A 20,858-nucleotide genomic window follows, 5' to 3' on the forward strand; every position below is an offset into this window, starting at 1 on the left:
GCTCAATCCAATCTTGAGATGCTCTTTTTCCAACTTGAGCTTTTTGTTCTCTTCCTTGAGTGCATCACTACTTTTATCTTCCTTGAGTGCAACCTTGTTTCTTTCTTCCTTGAGTTTCTTGTTTTCTTCTTTTAGCTTCTCATTCTCAAGAATCAAGTTGCCCTCATGATCAAGAGTTTCTAGCACAATGGTGTTGTGGGTTTTGAACTCTTCAAACTCTTTCTTTAGCTTCTCATTGTCATGCTTGAGCTTGACATACTCATCATAGTCATTGCACTCAACTACTTGCTTGCCTTTGCCACTAGATCCTTGCTCAATGCTCTCATCAATTAGATCATCACATGATGTAGCTATATCAATCTTAACAACATCATTAGTGGCATCATGTGGCTCATTGGGTAAAAATTCTTGAGCAATAACAAGGGTATCATGATTAACCTTAAGAGTAGTGTATTCATCTTTTAGTTTGTTATGGCTAGTGATGAGCTCTTTGTGCACCCACTCAAGTTTATCATGTTTATCTTTGAGCTCTTTCTTAGAAGATTTGAGCTCCTTGAGTTTGGATGACATAGCATCATTTGCTTCTCTAAGCTCAACACTAGCCTTTTCGGCTATCTCATATTTAGCTAAAAGAGAATCATTCTTAATCTCAAGCTTTTCATTTTTAGCTCTAGTCTTTATAATGATCTTAGTGTATTTATTTAGTAATTTAGCAAGATCATCATAGGTAGGTGACTCATATTCATCATCGCTATCACTATCACTATCATCATTATGAGCATGATCATCACCACTACTATCATCATCATGTGATATCTTGCGTTCACCCTTGGCCATAAGGCATAGGTGAGTAGAGGATGATGGCGGTGGTGGCGGTGAATATGATGAGTCAATAGCAATGGTGGCCACCTTCTCGTTGTCACTTTCATCATCGGATGATCCACTAGATGAATCAATGTCTATGAGCCAATCACCAATGATGTAAGCCTTTCCACTCTTCTTCTTCTTCTTGTGGAAGTCCTTCTTCTTGCCATCTCTCTTCTTGTATGGCTTGTTCTTTTTTTTCTCATCTTCATCTTCATTGCTTGAGTCATCTCTCTTGCCCTTGTTCTTGTTCTTGAACTTGTCTTTCTTGGGCTTTGTGCATTGGTGAGCTAGATGACCAAGTTCTCCACAATTGTAGAAATCCATTTCGGAGATTGACTTCCTTCTAGAGCTAGTGAAGAACTTCTTCTTCTTGCCATCAAACTTGATGTAACTCTTGTTTAGCTTCTTAAGCATCTTGGCGGTCTTCTTCACCATAAGAGCAAGACTTTCATCATCAACTTCATCTTCACTTGAGCTCTCATACTCAAGTCTTGCTTTGCCCTTCTCTTGGCTAGCCTTGAATGCTAAATCTTTTTCTTTCTTCTTTGTAGAGGATGAACCATCTTGAGGTGTGATGTGCATATACATCTCATGAGCATTGATCTTCCCCAAGATTTATGTCGGTGTAGCGGCGGAAAGATCACCTTAGTGTAGCACGGTCACAATATGCCCATATTTGTCAATGGGGAGGACACTCAAGATCTTTCTTACAACATCGGATGGTTGCATTTGAGTAAGTCCAAGCCTATTGACTTCCTCTACAAGAACATTCAAACATGAATACATTTCATTAGCACTTTCTTTAGGAAGCATTTCAAAAGAGTTGAACTTTTTCATAACAAGATGATAGCGTTCCTCACGCTCACTCTTAGTTCCCTCATGGAGTGTATAAATGTCCGACCATAGTGCATGGGCGTCTTTGTGGTTCCTCACCCGATTAAACACATCTTTGCAAAGACCTCTAAAGATAGTGTTTCGAGCCTTTGCACTCCACTTCTCATAGTTCACCTCATCGTCTTGTAGGTTAGTAGCATCCTGAGGTTTTGAGAAGCCTTGTGAGGCGGCTCTAAGTATACCAACATCTAGAGCCTTAAGATACGCCTCCATGCGAATTTTCCAATAAGGAAAGTCATCTTCCTCAAAGATAGGAGGAGGTCCATCCTCGTAAGACATCTTGCTCTAGGCAGTTAAGCCTAAAAAATATGAGCACGAGGCTCTGATACTAATTAAAAGGATCAAGATGTCCAAGAGGGGGGTGAATTGGGCTAATTTTAAATTTCTTCGCAATAATTAAGTCCTATGGTTAGCCCAATTAACCCCTTGTGCCTAAAAGGTGTTTCTAATTATTCTACCGCACAAAAGACTTGCAACCTAAGTTCTAATCCTACTCTAGCATGGCAATTCTAAGAATGTAAAGACATGAATTGAATTGCACAAAGTAAATGCTCAAAGTAAATAGAGAGGAAAGAACGCGGCGATGTTTTGCCGAGGTATTGAAGAGTCGCCACTCCCCACTAGTCCTCGTTGGAGCACTCGCGCAAGGGTGTAGCTCACCCTTGATCCGTGCAAGGATCAAGTGCTCTCTACGGGTTGATTCTTCGACACTCCGTCGCAGTGAATCACCCACAACCGCTCACAACTTGAGTTGGGTCACCCACAAGCTCCACCGGGTGATCACCGAACTCCCAATCATCACCAAACCGTCTAGGTGATGGCGATCACCAAGAGTAATAAGCACGAACTCTCACTTGACCACGACAAGCCTAATGAGAAGGTGGATGCACACTTTGCTACTCTTGATCTTCACTAATGAGGTCTCTCTTTAGATTCTCAAATCTCAATCACCTCACTAGGACCTTGCTCTTCTTGGCACTCTCTAAGGTGTTTCTCAGCTATTGGAATAAGCAAAAGTACCCCCACACACGAGCAGAGGTTGTATTTATAACACCGGCTGAAAAACAAACCGTTATGTGTCTCTGCGGGGTGACCGGACGCTCCGGTCATGTTGACCGGATGCTCCGGTCAGTATACCCTTAACTCCAGTGTTTACAGTGCATCCGGTCACGATTTTCCCTCTCTAAAACCTTACTGGAGTCGATCGGATGCTGGCCCTCAGCGTCCGGTGGCATGACCTCGCAGCGTCCGATCACTTCTAGACACTTTCACCTTGGTCAAATGAACTGACCGGACCCTGAGCCAGCGTTCGGTCACATCGGAGCCAGTGTCCGGTCAGTATTTGACCCTCCATTCACTTCCAACTCTTGAACATATGTGAATGAAGTTTGCTCCATTGGATCAAAGGGCTGTTGTGGAGCTACCTAGTGCTAGTTTTGACAAGTGTGCACCACACGTAACTCACTAGACTCACCTAGGTCAAGCTACCCGTTCATACCCCCTTAATAGTATGACCAAAAGAAAAACAAACTCCTAAACTACTCTAAGTGTCTCTCCAACTCTAATCGACACTTAGAACTAGTCCATCCTTAACCTTGTCGTCTATCCTTTGAAAACCAAAATGATTTCCATCGTAGGGGCATAACAACCATGATTGCCCAATCGATCTCCATTACCATGACCTAACTCAATTGTTTCTGCAAAACACACGTTAGTCACAGTAGTCACGTATTGCCATTAATTACTGAAACCCAACTAGGGGCCTAGATGCTTTCATTACTAAGGAAGATTAAGAATAGAGCTTGTTTTTCCTTCGTAACCGGACCCTACGTGCTCCTATATTCGGAGAGTGGACTACAAAGGACTCAACGGGAGTGTTACATCCGTGATCTACCATATGACCCAGAATATAGGGTGTATCCGTAGGTAAACAATGTATAAGCACCACGCTTACACAATGCTAACCACCCACCCATGGATCCTTCGAGTGAGCGCTATACGAACTTATGCATGAACATGATGATAATCCAACTATACTAAGCATATAATCAAAGTAGACAATGAATATTATAATGAAGAACATAAATGAGACGAATATTAATATTGTCGTAACAATTGGAGCTAGCATATAAAAGTAATGGAGATACAAAAGAGAGGGGTATAAAGATTATACTAAACCACGCTCTTGACACGATCGGAAATCCAAGTGAAGCCTGCTTGCCTGCCTCTAGACCTAGCCTAACTAGCTATGCCCTAGAATTGATGGAGCTCTAAGGATAATTACGGTTTATGTCTTCTCAAATGACTTCATGACTGGGGGTTGCCTCAGGGGGGCAGGGGCTGGTATATATAGGCTGGAGCATCCAACGTGAGCCCTTGGATCAAACCGACTTAAAGGACGGCGTAGATGCAACCTAGGAGGCGGTGGAGAACCGACATTGCGACGCGAAGGCTGATAGTGGGCCCTAAGGGTCGGGCAGCCTGCGGCCGGCCCCACCTGGTAGCCACTCAGGCTTCGCCTCGGTGTGGAGTCCTCTCGAGTCTTCTAGAGTCTTCTGGTGTCCGTTTCGCTGCGGATAAGCGCGATTAAATCTGACATGTAGGTGCACCTTGACGGTTTTCTAGATAAACCCTACAGAAAATACAGATTCACCAAAACTCATAGAATTTGTTAGTTTAAACCCTTAGACCTTCATTGGTGATTATATTTATGCCCTTATGCATGTTATATTGACGGTTTATAATGGTTGTTAACTACCGTCAACACAAGCATTTGGGAGGTATCTTCTCATGCCACACTAGTGTGTCCGTCTACCACAAAAAGATCGAGGACCCAACCATGGCAACCGTCAGCAGTGGAAAGATGGAAAGCATTAGTGAGGACATCTCATCGACGACCAAAGGTGATAGAAAACCAACAAATCTGATAATTGAGGTAGAGGCACGAAGCAGGCCATCAGAAGGGCTTTTAGAGGCAAGACATGGAGTAACTACCAAAGAAGACTTGGCTGCCATTTCTAGGCTGAGAAAAAGCAACATTGGGTCATTGAAAAGTAGAAGCTTATCATCATAGAGATTTCTCCCATATCCTGCGCCAACTCAAGAAGAAACATCAAATCCTTTTTTTATTTCCAGCTGAACTACATGTGACAGGTAACTGACATTAGTGGGAATGAGAGTGCAAAAGAGGAATTACTCGAAGTAGAAACAACAATGGCCACTGGCGCATCACCCATTTTGATTCTTGAATCAGCTCAAACGAAGGTGGAGGAGTCGACGCCATCAGAAGAACCACCTCGACCTCAACCATCATCATATAGTAGAAGTGTGAGCTTCAGCCACATTCGCTGCTAAAGAATGACCTTCTTGGGGATTGCTAATTAAATGTTGGTCGAGGGGTATCCATTCAATGACGGCACAACCACCTCTTGCTCCCTCTCCAAAATGTCAAGGCACAGAGGAGCAGCAACGGCGAGGCCACCACCTCAACTATTGACGAAAACGAGGGCAGAAGAAGTAGCAGGCGCTGTGCGGGGGAGGGAAGACGACGGGAGACGACTAGCGCAGCAAAAGCGCCCTGCCCTGGGCCATAGAGGAACCAATTGGGGTTTGTTCGCCATGATGGACCAGAAGGGATGGATCCTTGGTGATGACGTGGCCACTACTCCAGCCGACGACGAGGATGTGGGTAGAAGTAGTAGTAGCACAGTGTGGAGGATGGAACACGGTGGATGATGGCCGTCATATCAGAGCTGCCCCGACCAAGAAAGCAATAGTGCAGGATGTTGCATGAGGTTCAAGGGAGGTGCAGGTAGAGGTAATTATACATGTGGAGTAATGACTGGGGTCGCCAGCAGCTGCAGTGGGGGAAACCCTTGGGTCACCCCCACGTTGCCTAGCTCGACCACCATGGGCCCGGCATCTTTTCCATGTCCTTCGAGTGACGAACTAGCCTCACTGACCGATGCATCGATAGATCCACGCAAGGTGAAGCCAGATCTAAAGTTTTGGTGGTGTGTGTGTGGGTGTGGGGTGGGGGGGGGGGGGGGGAGAAAAGGGACCAAATTTGGAAAGGCTACGGTTTTGATGGGTTGTAAGTCACCGTGAAATCTAATACTAATTATAGGGCCTGAGAATTTATTTGATTTAGTTAAAATAAGATTGGGGCCAAGCCAATTAAAATTCAACAAAGATACGTAGCTCATTATCGTTTGTACGGACTGATCGAGGTAACAGCACAACAAGTTATACGTCATGTTATAATAAACTGACATGTTTGCTCGTAAAAAAAAAATAAAAAAATTGCTGTTTAGTCCGTACTGTGGGGAATTGAAGATGTAGAAGCAGACAGTGGCGGATTCAGGATTTGAACTCAGGTTATGCCGTCCAAATTTTTTCATATATAATTTGGTAAAACCATTTCTCAATTCGGTAATAATTATAAAATTAAATGTAATTTGATATACACACACTAAATTACATGATAAGTATGAAACTGAAGGACATAAATTTTAATATAAATAGTTCAGACGTCATATTAACATTCCTAAATATAAACATAAAAGAGAGTATGTAAGAGACTTATCATACTACTTATCTGACTTTTTAAACTGTTTTCTAAGGGATGTGAATGTTTCGATTATATTATCTTTATTCACTTAAAATGCCTCTTAACAAATTCTTAATTTTGCTTTCACTAAATCATTGTAGAAAATACCCAATCAACGTTTGCCGTTGCCTAGCAATATCAATAGGCTTTATGTTTTTACATAAAATAAAAGAGAAGAGACAAAAATAGAGATGGAATACCTCGGTAGCTAGCAGTCGAGATCTATGCCTAGCACGTTAGTCGCGCACGCACAGCAGCCGACCACCAGCAGCGAAGTAGCTGGGGCGGATCCTCAATCTGACCATCTTAATCATGATTAGTGGTGGCGTCGTGTCCTCGTAGCCTCGCCTGAGCGCATGTACTGCTTCGTTGATCGGAGACAACGGCGATCTGAGACCCAGCGGCATTGGATCGATGGACTCCTACCATAAAGTCCCGTCGTGTGGGGTTCTTCCAAGTGACGTCGTGTGGCCGTAGGATGGGCCGTAGCTGGTATAGGCCGTGTCACTGGGTGAGGTCATGGGCCTCGAAAGTGAAAAGGCCTCACGCCGCATGGCGCAACCTCAGTTAGTTATTTTGCAAGTTTTTATATTTTACTACAAATAAATATACATGTATATATACTCCATACATGCTAGACCTGCAGGGTATGCCAGTGCATACCTGGCATACCGTGTAGGTCCGCCCCTGGAAGCAGACCACCAACAAAGGGGTCACGTAAGCCACGACTATGGAGGCTGTTGACGGCAAACAAGAGGTTCTCAATCTCCGAGCCAACCTTGCAAAGAAAAAAAATCTTGAGCCCCGATGTCCATCTTTTCACGGCATTATTCCTATGACCTCTGGTGTTCCTTGATCATACCTTTTTTTGAGAGAGAAGCTCCTTGATCGTACTTGAGCATCACTCGTTTCGCAAGTGCAGTTCCATCTCACGAATGGGCCATGCATGTGTGGTCCCTCACTCACTCACTCCATTCACAATTTTATGTGGCGCCCCGACTCAAGTGGCTCTGGTGCTTGTTGTCCGGCTGCTCCCAGCCTGGTACAAGAGCTAGTAGTAGCGGCAGCAGCAGCCTAGCTTCCAAGCTGAGGACCACCGCTGCAGCGAGAGTACGTCCTGAGAATTGAGATGGCGAGATGGCAGGCAGGCAGCCCGGCCGTGCCCCAGCGAGCGGGCACCACATCGCGTGATCCCGAAGCGAGCGAACGACCGTGCGCGGCGCGCCAATGGCGTAGTGGACGACGGGCGGGCGGACGTGCCACTGCCTGGCCTCCTCGATCGCCTTCGCTTTGTAGTGTTGCACCCCGCGTCACTACAGGAAAACGGGGCTTTGCCGACAGCCCTGGGCTTTGCCGACAGCCACCAAAGGCAGTCGGCATAGCCGGCTTTGCCGACTGCCGATAGACTGCGGTCGGCAAAGAAGTCGCTTTGCCGACAGCCAGCCGGTCGGCAAAGAACCTCAGTCGGCAAATCGCGTCCTGGGGGTAACGGTGACAGACGCCGTCGGCTTTGCCGACAGCCCAACCGTCAGGCTGTCGGCAAAGGCAGCCCTTTGCCGACAGCCAGGACATGCTGTCGGCAAAATTTTTATTTTTTTTTTGAATTTTGAATTAAGACTTTTTGTGTGACCTTACTATATTGTTTACAAGTCTATGTTGAAATTTGGAGGATTTTTGAAAGTTTTCGCTATATTTCGTGAATTTATTTCATTTTCATGAATTTTCCCGCGTAATTCAAATTTGAACTGCAGGTGCATGAAATAACGAAACTTAGTGATTCGAAAGATGATATTCATGTTAGAGAGCATATTTTGAGGCTGTGTGCATAAACTCACCGAAAAACTTGAAGTCCTTGCTCACAGAATAAGCACATCCCGACGCGGTAGAAATGTTTTTAAATTATATAAAATCCAAACGACGTCGAAAAATCACAAAACTTGTGGATGTGTCGTGTTATCGCATTAGAAGGCTACGATAAAAATTTGAGAAAGTTTGGAGCAAGTTTGCGCCGGTGAGTGTTCAAACCCAGAGATCTCCACATGTGATAAGAGGACACATCCAGTTGCGTTATGGGATTTGAACACTCACCAGCTCAAACTTGCTCCAAATTTTCTCAAATTTTTATCGTAGCCTCCACATGCGATAACACGACACGTCCACAAGTTTCGTGATTTTTCGACGTTGTTTGGATTTTATATAATTTAAAAGCACTTGTACCGCGTCGAGATGTTCTTATTTTGTGGGCAAGGACTTCAAACTTTTCGGTGAGTTTATGCACACAGCCTCAAAATACATTGTCCAACATGAATATCATTTTTCGAATGCCCATGTTTCGTTTTTTCATGCACCTACAATTCAAAATTGAATTACGCGAAAAAATTCATGAAAATGAAATAAATTCACGAAATATATAAAAAAACTAAAAAATTCTCCAACTTTTGAATTTGTGACGTATTTAATGTTGGAAGAACGTACAAAAAATATTAGATAGGAAAACAACCAAAAAAAGAAAACTTTGCCGACTGCTTGTGGCGGCCGTCGGCAAAGAAGACTTTGCCGACTGCTTGCCGACCTAGCAGTCGGCAAAGAGCTGCCTTTGCCGACTGCCGCCCTGTCCTGCTATCGGCAAAGAGCCAACCCTAAAAAGCCCAGGTCGGCCCACCAGCGCCTTATCCCCTCCTCTTCCTCCCAATCCCTCGCCCGCGCCGCACCACGCAGCGCCGCCCGCCCGTGCCGCCCTCCTGCGCTGCCCTGCCCGCCTCCGCCCTGCCCCACGCCGATCCGGCCACCTCCTCCCGCGCACCCGCCGCCTGCCCGGCCGCCCCACCCCGCCGGAACGCCCGCCCGGCCCCGCCACCCGTGCCGACCCCGCCCCGCCCCCCACCCACGCCCCGACCCCGGCTTGAACGCGGCGTCCGCCCGCCCCCAAGCGCGCGGCGCGTAGCCTCGCCGCCTCGGCCCTCGCCCCTCCACCCGTGCCGCCCCGCCCCCCCCCACCCTGGGCCGCCTCCTCAGCGCCCCGGCCAGGCGCACCGCGCAGGGCCGCTGCCAGCGCTTTGCCGCCCGGCAGCCCGCCGCTCCGCGCCTGCCTCCGGAGCCGCGCCCCCCCCGCTCCGCCGCCCCGCCGCCTCCCCTGCCCGTGGCCTCTCCCCGTCCGCCCCCCCTGCGACGCCCGCAGGAAGCCCCGCGGCCGCGCCCCCGCGGCCGCCCCTCCCCGGCCGTGCCGCTCGCGCACCCGCGCCCCTCCCTCCACGGCCGCGTCCCCCACCGCCCCGGCCAGATCCCGACTGGCCCGGCCGCCAGCCGGCCACCCCGGGGGCCAGCAGGCCACTCCAGGTGCCCCCTGCTCCCTTGCCGCCATCCCCCTGCCCGCCAGCTCCCTGCTCGCCAGCCCCTGCTCCCTTGCCCCCTGCCCGCCAGGCAGCTCCCCCACGCGCGCCCACCGGTTCTTAATTTACTAGCAATACTTCATTTTATTCACTCGTCTAAATAAATGCTTTGATAGGTTGAGCAATACTGTTCCGTCCAAAAGCCGGTGAAGCCTTTGCACCGCGTCGCCTCGCCACTGCAGCGACTCGCCACTGCCCCGCTAGCCTGACTCCTTCGCCACCCTAGGTATACACATACTCTCTCTCGTATCATTGCCGTAGATCGATCGTGTACCCCAGTTAGGCGTCTCCCGTTCGAAACAGATATGGTTCGAGGTATGCGGATCACTGCATATCTGCGACGGTATCTGTTTCGGATTGTCCACGTTTTTTGGACAGCCCGAGAATGCGTAGATAAGGTTAGGTTCCATGTTCCGCTCCTGTCCGAGTCGGAGTTTCGGCACCACCTCCCCGTTGTTCTTCGGATACACACTCTCCGAAAAGGACGTGTATCTGGAGAACAACGGGGAGGTGCTGCCGAAATTTTGACTCGGACGGGAGCAGAACATGGAACCTAACCTTATCTACGCATCCTCGGGTGGGATTAGGACCTATCCTTCACCTATTAGATGGCAGGAACGCTTTGTAGATGCAAATGCTGGTTTTATTTCTCGCTTACATTGGCGCATGACAGAGGATGGCTGACCGTCAGTGGATGTACACGGGCTTTGCAAGTAAGAGCGGTGACTGGGTGAGGGGTGTCAATGCTTTCCTAGAGCTTGCTTTTGGCGCAGCTGCTAGAGGGTCATGTCGGATGCGGTGTCCGTGCAGCAAGTGCAAGAACAAGAAAAAGAAACAAAAGAGCCAGGTGTGGAAAGATCTTTACAAGAACGGGTTCGTTCCAAACTATACCCGCTGGATCTACCATGGTGAACGCGATCGTATTAGGGAGGAGGTGGTGAGATCCCTCCTCGAGGAGTGTGATGCAGATGCCGGGATGGCAGACATGATGGCAGACTATCACGAAGGACGGTTTGCCGAAGGAGTGGAGGTAGAGGATGATCCAGAGGAAACCGCAAAGGCGTTCTACACCATGCTGGAGTCGGCACAGAAGCCTCTCCACGAGAAGACAACGGTTACGCAACTGGATGCCATTTCACGCCTAATAGCGTTGAAATCACAACTGGGCATTAGTCGAGACGGTTTCGATCTCGTGTTGACAGTTGTTGGCACACTGCTTCCGAAGGATCACATCCTGCCGAAGAACACGTACGAGTCACAGAGGCTCCTTCGTGCACTGAAGATGCCGTACGAGGGGATCCAAGCTTGTCCGAAGGGGTGCGTACTGTTCAGGGGAGACCACGAGAAAGCAACACACTGTCCAAAGTGCAAAGCCTCTAGGTATGTGGAGGTAGAAGGCAAAGATGGCAACAAAAATCAGTCTAAGATACCCGAGATGGTCATACGACACCTTCCTTTCATACCTAGGCTACAACGGATGTACATGACAGAGGAGACCGCGAAACAGATGACGTGGCACAAGAATGGCAAAAGATACACTGACAAGATGGTGCACCCAGCCGATGGTGATGCATGGAGACACTTCGATAACATGAATCCTGGGAAGGCTCTAGAAGCTCGGAATGTACGCGTAGCACTAGCAACAGATGGGTTCAACCCGTTTGGAATGATGGCGGCCCCGTACACTTGTTGGCCCGTGTTCGTGATCCCCCTCAATCTTCCCCCCGGCGTCATGTTTGAACCTAGGCACGTGTTCTTGACGCTGATAATACCTGGACACCCGGGCAACAATATGGGTGTCCTGATGGAGCCAGTGTGGGATGAATTGAAACATGCTTGGGAAAAGGGGGTGCTGACGTATGACCGAGCTACAAAGAGGAACTTCACTATGCATGTCTGGTACCAGTATTCAATGCATGACTTCTTGGCGTATGGCTTATTTAGCGCGTGGTGTGTTCACGGGAAGTTCCCTTGCCCAACATGCAAGGCAGATGTGATGTTCACCTGGCTGGCGAAGGGTGGGAAGTACTCTTCTTTCGACCAACATCGTCAATTCCTGCCAGAGAACCATGAATTGAGACGAGATGTTAAGCACTTCACGAAAGGTGTTCAAGTCACCGACCCCATTCCTAAGGTTAGGAGCCCGGCCGATGTCCTCGCGGAGATAGAGGCTCTCGAAATAGATGAACAGAACGGTGGCTTTGTTGGATATGGTATTGACCACATGTGGACTCATATATCGGGTTTGCATAGGCTACCGTACTTCAAGGACCTTCTTCTTCCACACTGCATCGATGTAATGCATACAGAAAAGAATGTCGCAGAGGCACTCTGGGGAACACTCATGGAGATTGGTAAGAAGTCAAAGGACAACGTTAAGGCTAGACTGGACATTGAAACGATTTGTGATAGACCAAAGCTAGTGATGAAGAGTCCTGAACCAGGCAAGAGATGGAAAAGGGGCCCGGCCGATTATATCTTGAAAAGGTCGGATAGGAAGGAAGTTCTGAAGTGGATACAGAAGACGGTACGGTTCCCTGATGGGTATGCGGCGAGTCTGAATAGGGGAGTGAACTTGGAGACTTTGAAACTCTTAGGGATGAAGAGTCATGACTTCCACGTATGGATTGAGCGGCTCCTTCCTGCAATGACCCGGGGATACGTCCCCGAGCCAGTGTGGCGCGTCCTGGCAGAGTTGAGCTTTTTCTTCCGCCAGCTTTGTGCCAAGCAGCTATCTCGGGATGTCTGTCTTGAACTAGAGAAGGCTGCACCTCTATTGCTATGCAAGTTGGAGATGATATTTCCACCCGGCTTCTTCCTATCGATGCAGCATCTGATTTTGCACCTACCTCGCGAGGCTCGGCTGGGGGGGCCCGTGCAGTGCCGTTGGTGCTATCCAATCGAGAGGTGTCTAAAGCTTCTTCGGAAAATGTGTAGAAATAAAGCCAAAATTGAGGCTTCCGTGGCGGAGGCATTCGTGCTGGAGGAGGTGGCCACGTTCACACGGGCGTACTATACTGAGAAACTTCCCAGCCGGCACAATCCAACCCCTCGTTACAACGCCGACGAGAACTCATCGAACCTCAGCCTTTTCAAAGGGGATCTCGGAAGAGGTGGCGCAGGTACCAACAAGACATTGACCCATGATGAGTGGCACAGTATCATGATCTACTTGTTGTTGAACCTTGATGAGTGCATTCCTTATCAGAAGTAAGTTCTCAGTCATCTTGTTATATACGTCGTCACTATCCTGCACCTATTGATCAAACCCCCTTGTGTGTCTTGTTTTTTTAGGGAATATATTAACAGTCACTGGAGAGGCAATACGGCTCCTACCGAGCAAGAAGAAGACCATATTCTTAGACATGGCGAGCCCGATTTCATTTCCTGGTTCTGTAGAAAGGTATCATCCAAGTAACCTCGTGGCGAGTTTGAGATTGCACTTTGCTCCTAGGAGCGAGTAATGTAACGATCTATACCTGTCCTAACCTTGCAGGCCCAGACGGATCCGGAAATGAGTGATGATTTGAAACAGGTGGGTGGTGGCTTCTCCCGTAAGGTGAAGTCATTCAACGTTTATGATGTGAATGGCTATCGCTTTCGCACAAGAAGCTACGAGGAGAGTCGCCCCAACCTAAAAACCACGTGCAGTGGAGTTCGTACGCCTGGAACGGATGCCAAGGACTATTATGGCACAGTCGAAGAGATATACGAGCTCAAATTTAAGGGTGCCAAAACTTTTAATCCAGTGGTATTCAAATGCCATTGGTTTGATCCTGATGTCGTAAGAAAAGACCTTACGATTGGGCAAGTCGAAATTCGACAAGATTCCAGATATAATGGAGACGATGTCTATATTGTGGCTAACCGAGACGCCACACAAGTTTATTACCTCCCATGGGCGTGCCAAAAAGACAAGAACCTTGAGGGTTGGAGCCTTGTGCACTTAGTATCGCCACACGGTAAAGCGGCTGTCCCAAACGATGATGATTACAACTTTGACCCAAAGGCAGATGAATTCTATCAACCCGAGGGGCTAGAAGGGAGTTTGGAAATAGACATTTCCTCGCTGATGGACATGGAAGAAAACAATGACATCGATGAGGACGAGGGTGATGACGTGCAGGATGCTGAGGACTTACGCATCCTTGAGAAATGGCAGAGGGAGCGCGATGGAGTTGTTCAGGACGATGAGGAATTACGCATCCTTGAGAACAGGCAGACAGATGATGAGGACGATGCAGAGCTCGACAATATTGATAGTGATGACGAGGATAGTGGTGACGAAACGGCACCAACCATATTGCCATTCGTGGAGATAATTTCTAGACCACGTAATGCTATATTTCTTTTATTGTTATCCTGTAATTATGTTTTTTTACTACTAGTTGTCATTAATTTATGCTAACTTTTTTGCCCTTTTGTCATTGCAGGCACTCGACAAAATGCCAGGCGGAAGGAAAAAGCCGCCGCCACGGAGCTGCCGCTCCAGGTTCGCCCACGCCGCCGACGAGGAGGAGGACCGGCAGGTGGTGGAGGAGCCGCCCAGTAGGGGGGAGGAGCCCCCCCTCGCACGTCGCTTGTCGAGGAGGCTGCAGTTCCAGGAGACCCTGGAAGGGGGGACGTCCACGACCACGACCACGACCAGGACCACGAGGACCGGTGACGGTGGTACCGGCGGTGGCGACGAGGACGAGGACGAGGACGAGGACGAGGAGGACGAGGACGGGGGCCACGACGACTGGGAGACGGGGGCTTCCTCAGGTTCGAGGAAGCCCTACCAGCGCGGGCCAGCTTCACTCCCGGACCCACGACCGCTCCCTGGCCGCCGGCCGGTGATTAGGCCCGTGGGCACGGCGTAAGTAACCATAATTCATTTCAATACTTGTTCATATGACATGTTAATGACTAACAATTGTTAATGACTCTTGCAGTAGCTGGAAGTTTGTGAGCGGCGCCGACGGTTCACGCCATATCAATGGCATCCAAGGCCTGCTCATTAGGGAGTACTACCCTGGCTTTGTCACCCACAATGGTGAGGAAAAGCCGCCCATGAAGTGGGAGCACTTCTACAGCGTCATCTCCAACGGCGAGACCCTTGCGGCGAAGATCAAGAGGGAGTTATGGGTGAGAATGTGTTGTTGCACCGTATTTCTCAATACTACACATTTGTTGGATGCTATTGAAACAATTGATACATGTTGTCTATGTGCAGGACTTCTTCACGTGCGAGGAGGGGAAAGAGCAGCATGCGGCACGAGTTCAGGAGGCGGTGTGCAAATTACGTTTGAAGGACCTGTACCACGAGGCGCGCCTCCAGTGCGTCATTACCTACTGCGCCAACGTGCTTGGCCAGGTGGTGAAGAAAGCCGCAAGTCAGGGAGATGTTCCAGCAGAGGGAGACCGACCTCACCGAGGAGCAGTACGTGCAGGTAATTAAGAAGGAAACATCCGTTTTGATTCAATCCGTGAAATATTCAATTCATCTTGTTACATGTTACATACTTGATGTCTTGCAGATGTGTCCGGAGTGGTGTGACAAGTACCAGGATTGCTGGCTGGCCATTGTGCGTATCTGGAGGTCGGACGCGTCGTACGAGCAACATAGAGAACGTCGGCGCCGCCGCTTGCAGATGCAAGGGGCACCACACCACCAGGGGAACCGGTCTCTCCCGCAGTACATTGAAAAATGGGTATGCTTCTATTCAAATTTGAGTTCTAACACTGAATCGTCATTACCTGTAACCATGTTTGTGTTTTCATCCCAGTCCCAGGCGCATGGTGGGCAGGACTGCAACGAGATGATGGGGTACGCCCTTTCTCACAAGGGCAGAGCGACGGCGCCTGACAACGTCTACGACGAGGAGGACGGGCCGGACGCGTACACCAACAGCAGCGTCTACCCCAAGATCGACGCGTACCGCAGGGCGTTTCGCCAGCGCCATGGGGAGACGTCGGACCCCGCCACCGAGCCTCTGGACACAGACCTCCTGATGAGGTTGGGCCCAGGGAAGCAGCACGGCAGTTACATGATGGCCAACAGTGCCATCGACCCGTCGTCTGCCCCCACGCTGAGGGAGATTCGACGAGGCGGTTCCAGTAGCTCCTCCGACATCCCCATAGCGCCTCGGCAGCCGAGCAGCGCACAGATGTTCTCGCAATTTCAGGTAAGTGCCGTTTCATTTGTTGTTCACTCGTTTCACACATGATCTACCTTGCCTTAACATTTGTGGGTGTAATATTGCAGGAGCAGATCGCACAAATGCAGGCCTACCAAGAGGCCCAGGAAGCGAGGCAGGAGGCACTACGTCAGCAGCAGGAGGCACTACATCAGCAGCAGATGCTGGCACTTTCGCAGCACTACCAGCGCCAGCTGACAGACCTGACCGGCTACTTCCGGTCCCAGATGCCGGGAACGGACGAGCCTCCTGCCTCGCTCTTCGCTCCACCAGAAGTTCCACTGTCTGCTCCTGCTCCTGCTCCTGTACCTTTTCCAGTGAGTATATTTGTCTGTTGCTTTAGCTGGTACGCCCATCATGCAGGTACTAATTACATCAATTGGCTTTTGTGCAGGCACAGTCGGCAGGTTCGAACCCGACTCCAGGTGCTAGCCCTCCACTGGGTCCTTCTCCACCCTACCAAGCTTACCCGACCTACCCCACGCAGCCGTACATGTACCCTCCACCGTCGCAGGGGTACTCCTCGTGGCCGCCTTTCCCGACGCAGCAGGGGCACTCCGGGCCGGCAAGCGTCACAGCGCCGCAGAACAGGTGGAACTACGGTACGTCTTCGCAGTCGGGTTGGCGTCTGTATGAGCACGGTGGTGGCTCTGGGACCCCTGGGGACGACGCACAGAGCTAGGTATCTTTGCTTCTCGCTTTTGGACCTTCATCGATGAACGTGTGGCACATTGGACATGTTATGTGCATGTTGGACTTGTATGGATTCGTTTTGGACATGTATCGTTGTATTTCGGGACCTTTATGTATGGATTCATGTGAAAACTGAATTTTATTGTTAAATGCGCTGTTTCGGTGATATTATTGTGAATTACTGTGTTCAAATGTGATGTGTATGCAATATGTGGCTTAAATGTGGTTAAAATGCAACTGAAATGAGGAAAAAAAATTGAAAAAAAAAATTGGTTCCCAGCTTTGCCGACAGGAAACAGTCGGCAAAGCTGGGTTTCCCTGACCACGGATTCCAGCTTTGCCGACAGGATTACAGGGCAGTCGGCAAAATGACCAAAGCTTTGCCGACAGCCCTGACCGACGGCTGTCGGCAAAGGCTTTGCCGACAGCCACTGTGCAGCGGTCGGCAAAGTCTTTGCCGACAGCCGTAGGTCAGGGCTGTCGGCAAAGCCTCGGTCAGGGTTGACGGCGCCGTCAGCGTTTGCGGACTGTACAGCTGGCTGTCGACAAAGGCTTTGCCGACAGCTTGACACGTGGCTGTCGGCAAAGAAGTCATTGCCGACTAATTCTTTGCCGACAGATCTTTGCCGACAGCCACGTGGAGAAACGGTCGGCAAAGCCTTTGCCGACAGGAAAACTGCCTTTGCCGACTGCTTTCGGCTGTAGGCAAAGGACCTGTTTCCTGTAGTGCGTCGCGTCCATACTCCATATCCCACTGGCCGCGCCGTGCGTTGCCAACTTGCCACCAGCCAGCAGCCTCGCGCACCACAGCCCCCGCGCGCGGCAGTGCGGCTGGCGGCTGCCCACATCCATTATTGGCTTATTGCCTTCGCGAGGGTACGGATGGGCCGTCGGCGGCTGGCGAGGTGCCGCATGCGACCTTGAATGATTATTTGCCCATTTGCCCCTTTTGTGACTCCTCCGTGAGCGTACGAAGAAGGACGCGGATGCATGTATGATTGTACTCGCACAAAATATATGATTTCACTTTTTGAAAACTCAAACAGTTTCAACTTTAACCAAATATATACAAAAGAATATTAATATTTATGGTGCATAATTAGTATCATTTGATTAATCATTGAATCCATTTTCATAATTAGTATAACTTAGAAATACAAATGTTGTTAATTTTTTTATATAAATTAGGTTAAACTCAAGAAAGTTCGACCAACATGAACCATATGTGAGACACCTTTTAAGACAGGGGGTTATATCGTGAGTATATTGACCGCAAAAAGACAGGAAGGATAGCTTCCTGTTTCTACTTTCAAGTGCCTGGCTACGGGACAGCTAACAAGCGCTCTTACTATTACTGATTATTAAATATATTAATTCTCACTAAATATAAAAAATAAATCCTACAAGTTCTCATATTAATCAGAAATGTCTAACCATTAATCCAGTAGTCTCTAGTCACCCTAGACTATATAATGCATTTAATTACTCAACTATCTAATTACACAGAATACTTCAAAATAACCCTAAATTCAAATCTAATAATAATTTAAAATAACCACTAAACTTGTATATAATAAACCCAAGTCATTATTACATATACCTATAACATAATAAATAAATCAAGAATTTCTTTCTCCAAAATTTTGGTCCATCACACTCTCTTTTTACTATCCGTGTGTTCTTGCACTCTCCAAAGCACAAAATTCTTAGTCAGTTTTACAAAGAGTAGTAGCACATGATGAATTAGATATTAGAGTCCTAATTGGTTTCTTGTCCTATCCGTGACCCGAACTCATGATGCATTCTCACATGAGTTAAAATAGCATATGTACAACCACGGTACAAAGTAAAACATATTAGAACAGATGAAGCAAGATGCTAATTTCATTTTATTGAAACGGATGGGCGTGTTTAGTAGTTAATAAAATAATGCAAAGTAAACTCAAATTTGTATATAAAATACTCATATAAGTCATTATAACGATAATATATAAAGTAGAACCTTTATTGGTATATAAAGTTTCCACCTATCCTGTTATAAAAAAAAACTAAAGTATATCTCAAATCCGACAGAGTTGATGTTTTATCAAGGAGACAAGGAGGCGCCAGAAGGTCACGATAGAGCCAACATACGTAGAGTAGCAATCATGCCCGTAGGGAATGTGTATGATCGCCCAGGGATCTAAAGAGAGTGAGTGGTGGTGGCCGGCCGGCGCTTCCACGATGATCGTTGTGCGGGCGCCGTCTGAAGGAAAACTGAAGAACCCTAAACAGTGTCTAGACGCAGGGGACAACAACTCTGTTGCCCTGCTTACCCCTAGTAGATGCCCCCCCCCCCCCCCCCCCCCCCCTCGGGTTCACACCCACGCACACAACCGCTACCCCTGTTCCTCGGCTTCGGTCAACGCTTGGATCGTGGGCGCGCCAGCAGTTCCTATCGTGCCTTCTTCCCCTTTCTCTGATACAGTCATAACAGTGTAGGACATTGGCATTAACAAAATTTTTTTGAAGCCTGTTATCTGGTTACAGTTGTAGTATCATGTTTATACCCCTTCTTGAGATTACCGGGACCATCAAGACGCCGTAGGCGATGGACACGTCATAATCCCTTCCTTTGTGGCTCCACAGCGGGAGGCTGCAGATGAAAACGGAAAAAAAAAAATCCCCGAGGTGAGGCTTCTGGTCGATTCAGAGAATCCAACCCAGCACGGGTCGTTTCGACCACAGGGAACGAGCCGGCCGAGCTACGCTCGGTCCTAAATTAAAAAAAAAAAGGAAGTTGGGCATTCCAAAAGGTTGCCAAGGAATCAGGCTGCGCCAATTCAGTGCGTAGCCCTAGATCGAATTGTAAGCTGGCTGTTTCCAATCTCAATAAACACGCAGCAACAGGCAACCACGTTTCAACCAGACGTTGCAGACAGGTGACGTGATTCCTGGTGTTGCGATCACTGTTTTTCATTGGGCCATGGCTCACGGCGAACGTAATCATGAAAACCATGGGGTGTGTCATGCATGTGTGAAGAAACAAGCAGTGGCAGGCAGCACATAATGTTGAAGGCTGGTCGAGTCTTCAGCCTCGCAACAGTCCAAGAAAGGGGCTGATTGTCGTTGAGGTTGAGACGCGGTAGGAGCGGCCACCCGGCCCGGAATAGTCCAGCATCAAGCGTGGAGAATAATGCGGTAAAACGGAGAGCGACGCGTGGGGCGGCGTCCTTCAGGTGTTCCGGAGTCGCGCGGGCGGGCGTGTGCCCGGAGATAAAGATGCCTGAAAGGGACGAGCGCACCTGTGCAGAATGCAGATGGACGCGGCAGCACCAGCAAGTGCTGCACAGGACGTCTGGACCATGCACGAGGGAGACGCAGACGCGACGCCGTGCTGGCTAGGGCAGCATGCAGCTGTTGTTATTGGAGATGGTCCTGCTTCTGCATCCAAAGTTGGGACCAAAACCGACGACACGAGACCGGGACATTGAGAAGCTGGATAATCGAATGATTCGAATCTCCGTACAGCAGGAATAGACACATCCTTGTCAGCTCTGTTCCGGTTCACGTTCATATCCAAACGAATAGGCAGATTCTGGAAGCCTTTTATGCAGCTGATGCCATGGTGATTTGTGTTGTGGTGTAGCGACTATATCAGGCATCCGTGCAAGGCATCGAAATCGCCCGGACGCGCGGGCAGCTACTGTGAGCGCACCCACTGCGCCCCGTCCTCTACCCGCGAGCGGGCCCGTCGGGCCTGCGTTACCTCATGGGTCCCATCCCCCACGCCCGCGGCACCTGCAACATCCCGCTACGCCCACGTCGGCTTCACCCCGCGCCGTTCCGTCTCCGCCGCACCATCATCCCTCGCATCACGCCTATCGCCCCGCTGCGCCATGTCCTCCCCTTCTCCATATGCAACATACATAGCACACCTCTGAAACACCTGCAAAATCCATGATCGTGTCATCGTGTGCCGGTGGACCTGCTCCATGTGCATTGCACTCAGCACGGCTAAAGCCACGGGAAGTATAGGCTGCTGTTTTTTTTTAATGTTTTATAAGGTATTCAGCCCACATTTATTAAGGCCCATTATAAAGATTAGATAAAATGCGGCCCGATGCTTGCCCTGGGCTCTCTCCCGCCCGTTGCCGCCACATGACTACGGCCCACCTTTCTCGCAGCCTGGCAGTCTGGGATCTGGGCTTCCACAGCAGCGGTCTCTGCCAGTAACCCGTTTCTACG

At 49.1% G+C, this 20,858-nt stretch overlaps 2 protein-coding genes across 2 annotated transcripts; one reads left to right on the forward strand and one right to left on the reverse strand.

The window, feature by feature from the left end:
* Window positions 1–8,710: 8,710 nt before the first annotated feature.
* On the reverse strand, window positions 8,711–9,731 carry LOC136499936 (uncharacterized). The gene is made up of 2 exons (XM_066495418.1): window positions 9,404–9,731; window positions 8,711–8,718 (listed from the first exon to the last, which is right to left on the reverse strand). Exons 1-2 carry the CDS (start codon window positions 9,729–9,731, stop codon window positions 8,711–8,713), a joined length of 336 nt encoding a protein of 111 aa, XP_066351515.1.
* A 1,405-nt stretch (window positions 9,732–11,136) lies between these two features.
* Window positions 11,137–17,559, forward strand: LOC136499937 (uncharacterized). Its single transcript, XM_066495419.1, has 5 exons — window positions 11,137–12,969; window positions 13,054–13,127; window positions 15,627–15,640; window positions 16,403–16,540; window positions 17,359–17,559. The coding sequence occupies exons 1-5, from the start codon at window positions 11,195–11,197 to the stop codon at window positions 17,557–17,559; spliced, it is 2,202 nt and encodes a 733-aa protein (XP_066351516.1). The 5' UTR covers window positions 11,137–11,194.
* The last annotated feature ends 3,299 nt before the right edge of the window (window positions 17,560–20,858 follow it).

The sequence above is a fragment of the Miscanthus floridulus genome, chromosome 13, assembly GCF_019320115.1.
Source record: "Miscanthus floridulus cultivar M001 chromosome 13, ASM1932011v1, whole genome shotgun sequence".
Taxonomy (NCBI): domain Eukaryota; kingdom Viridiplantae; phylum Streptophyta; class Magnoliopsida; order Poales; family Poaceae; genus Miscanthus; species Miscanthus floridulus.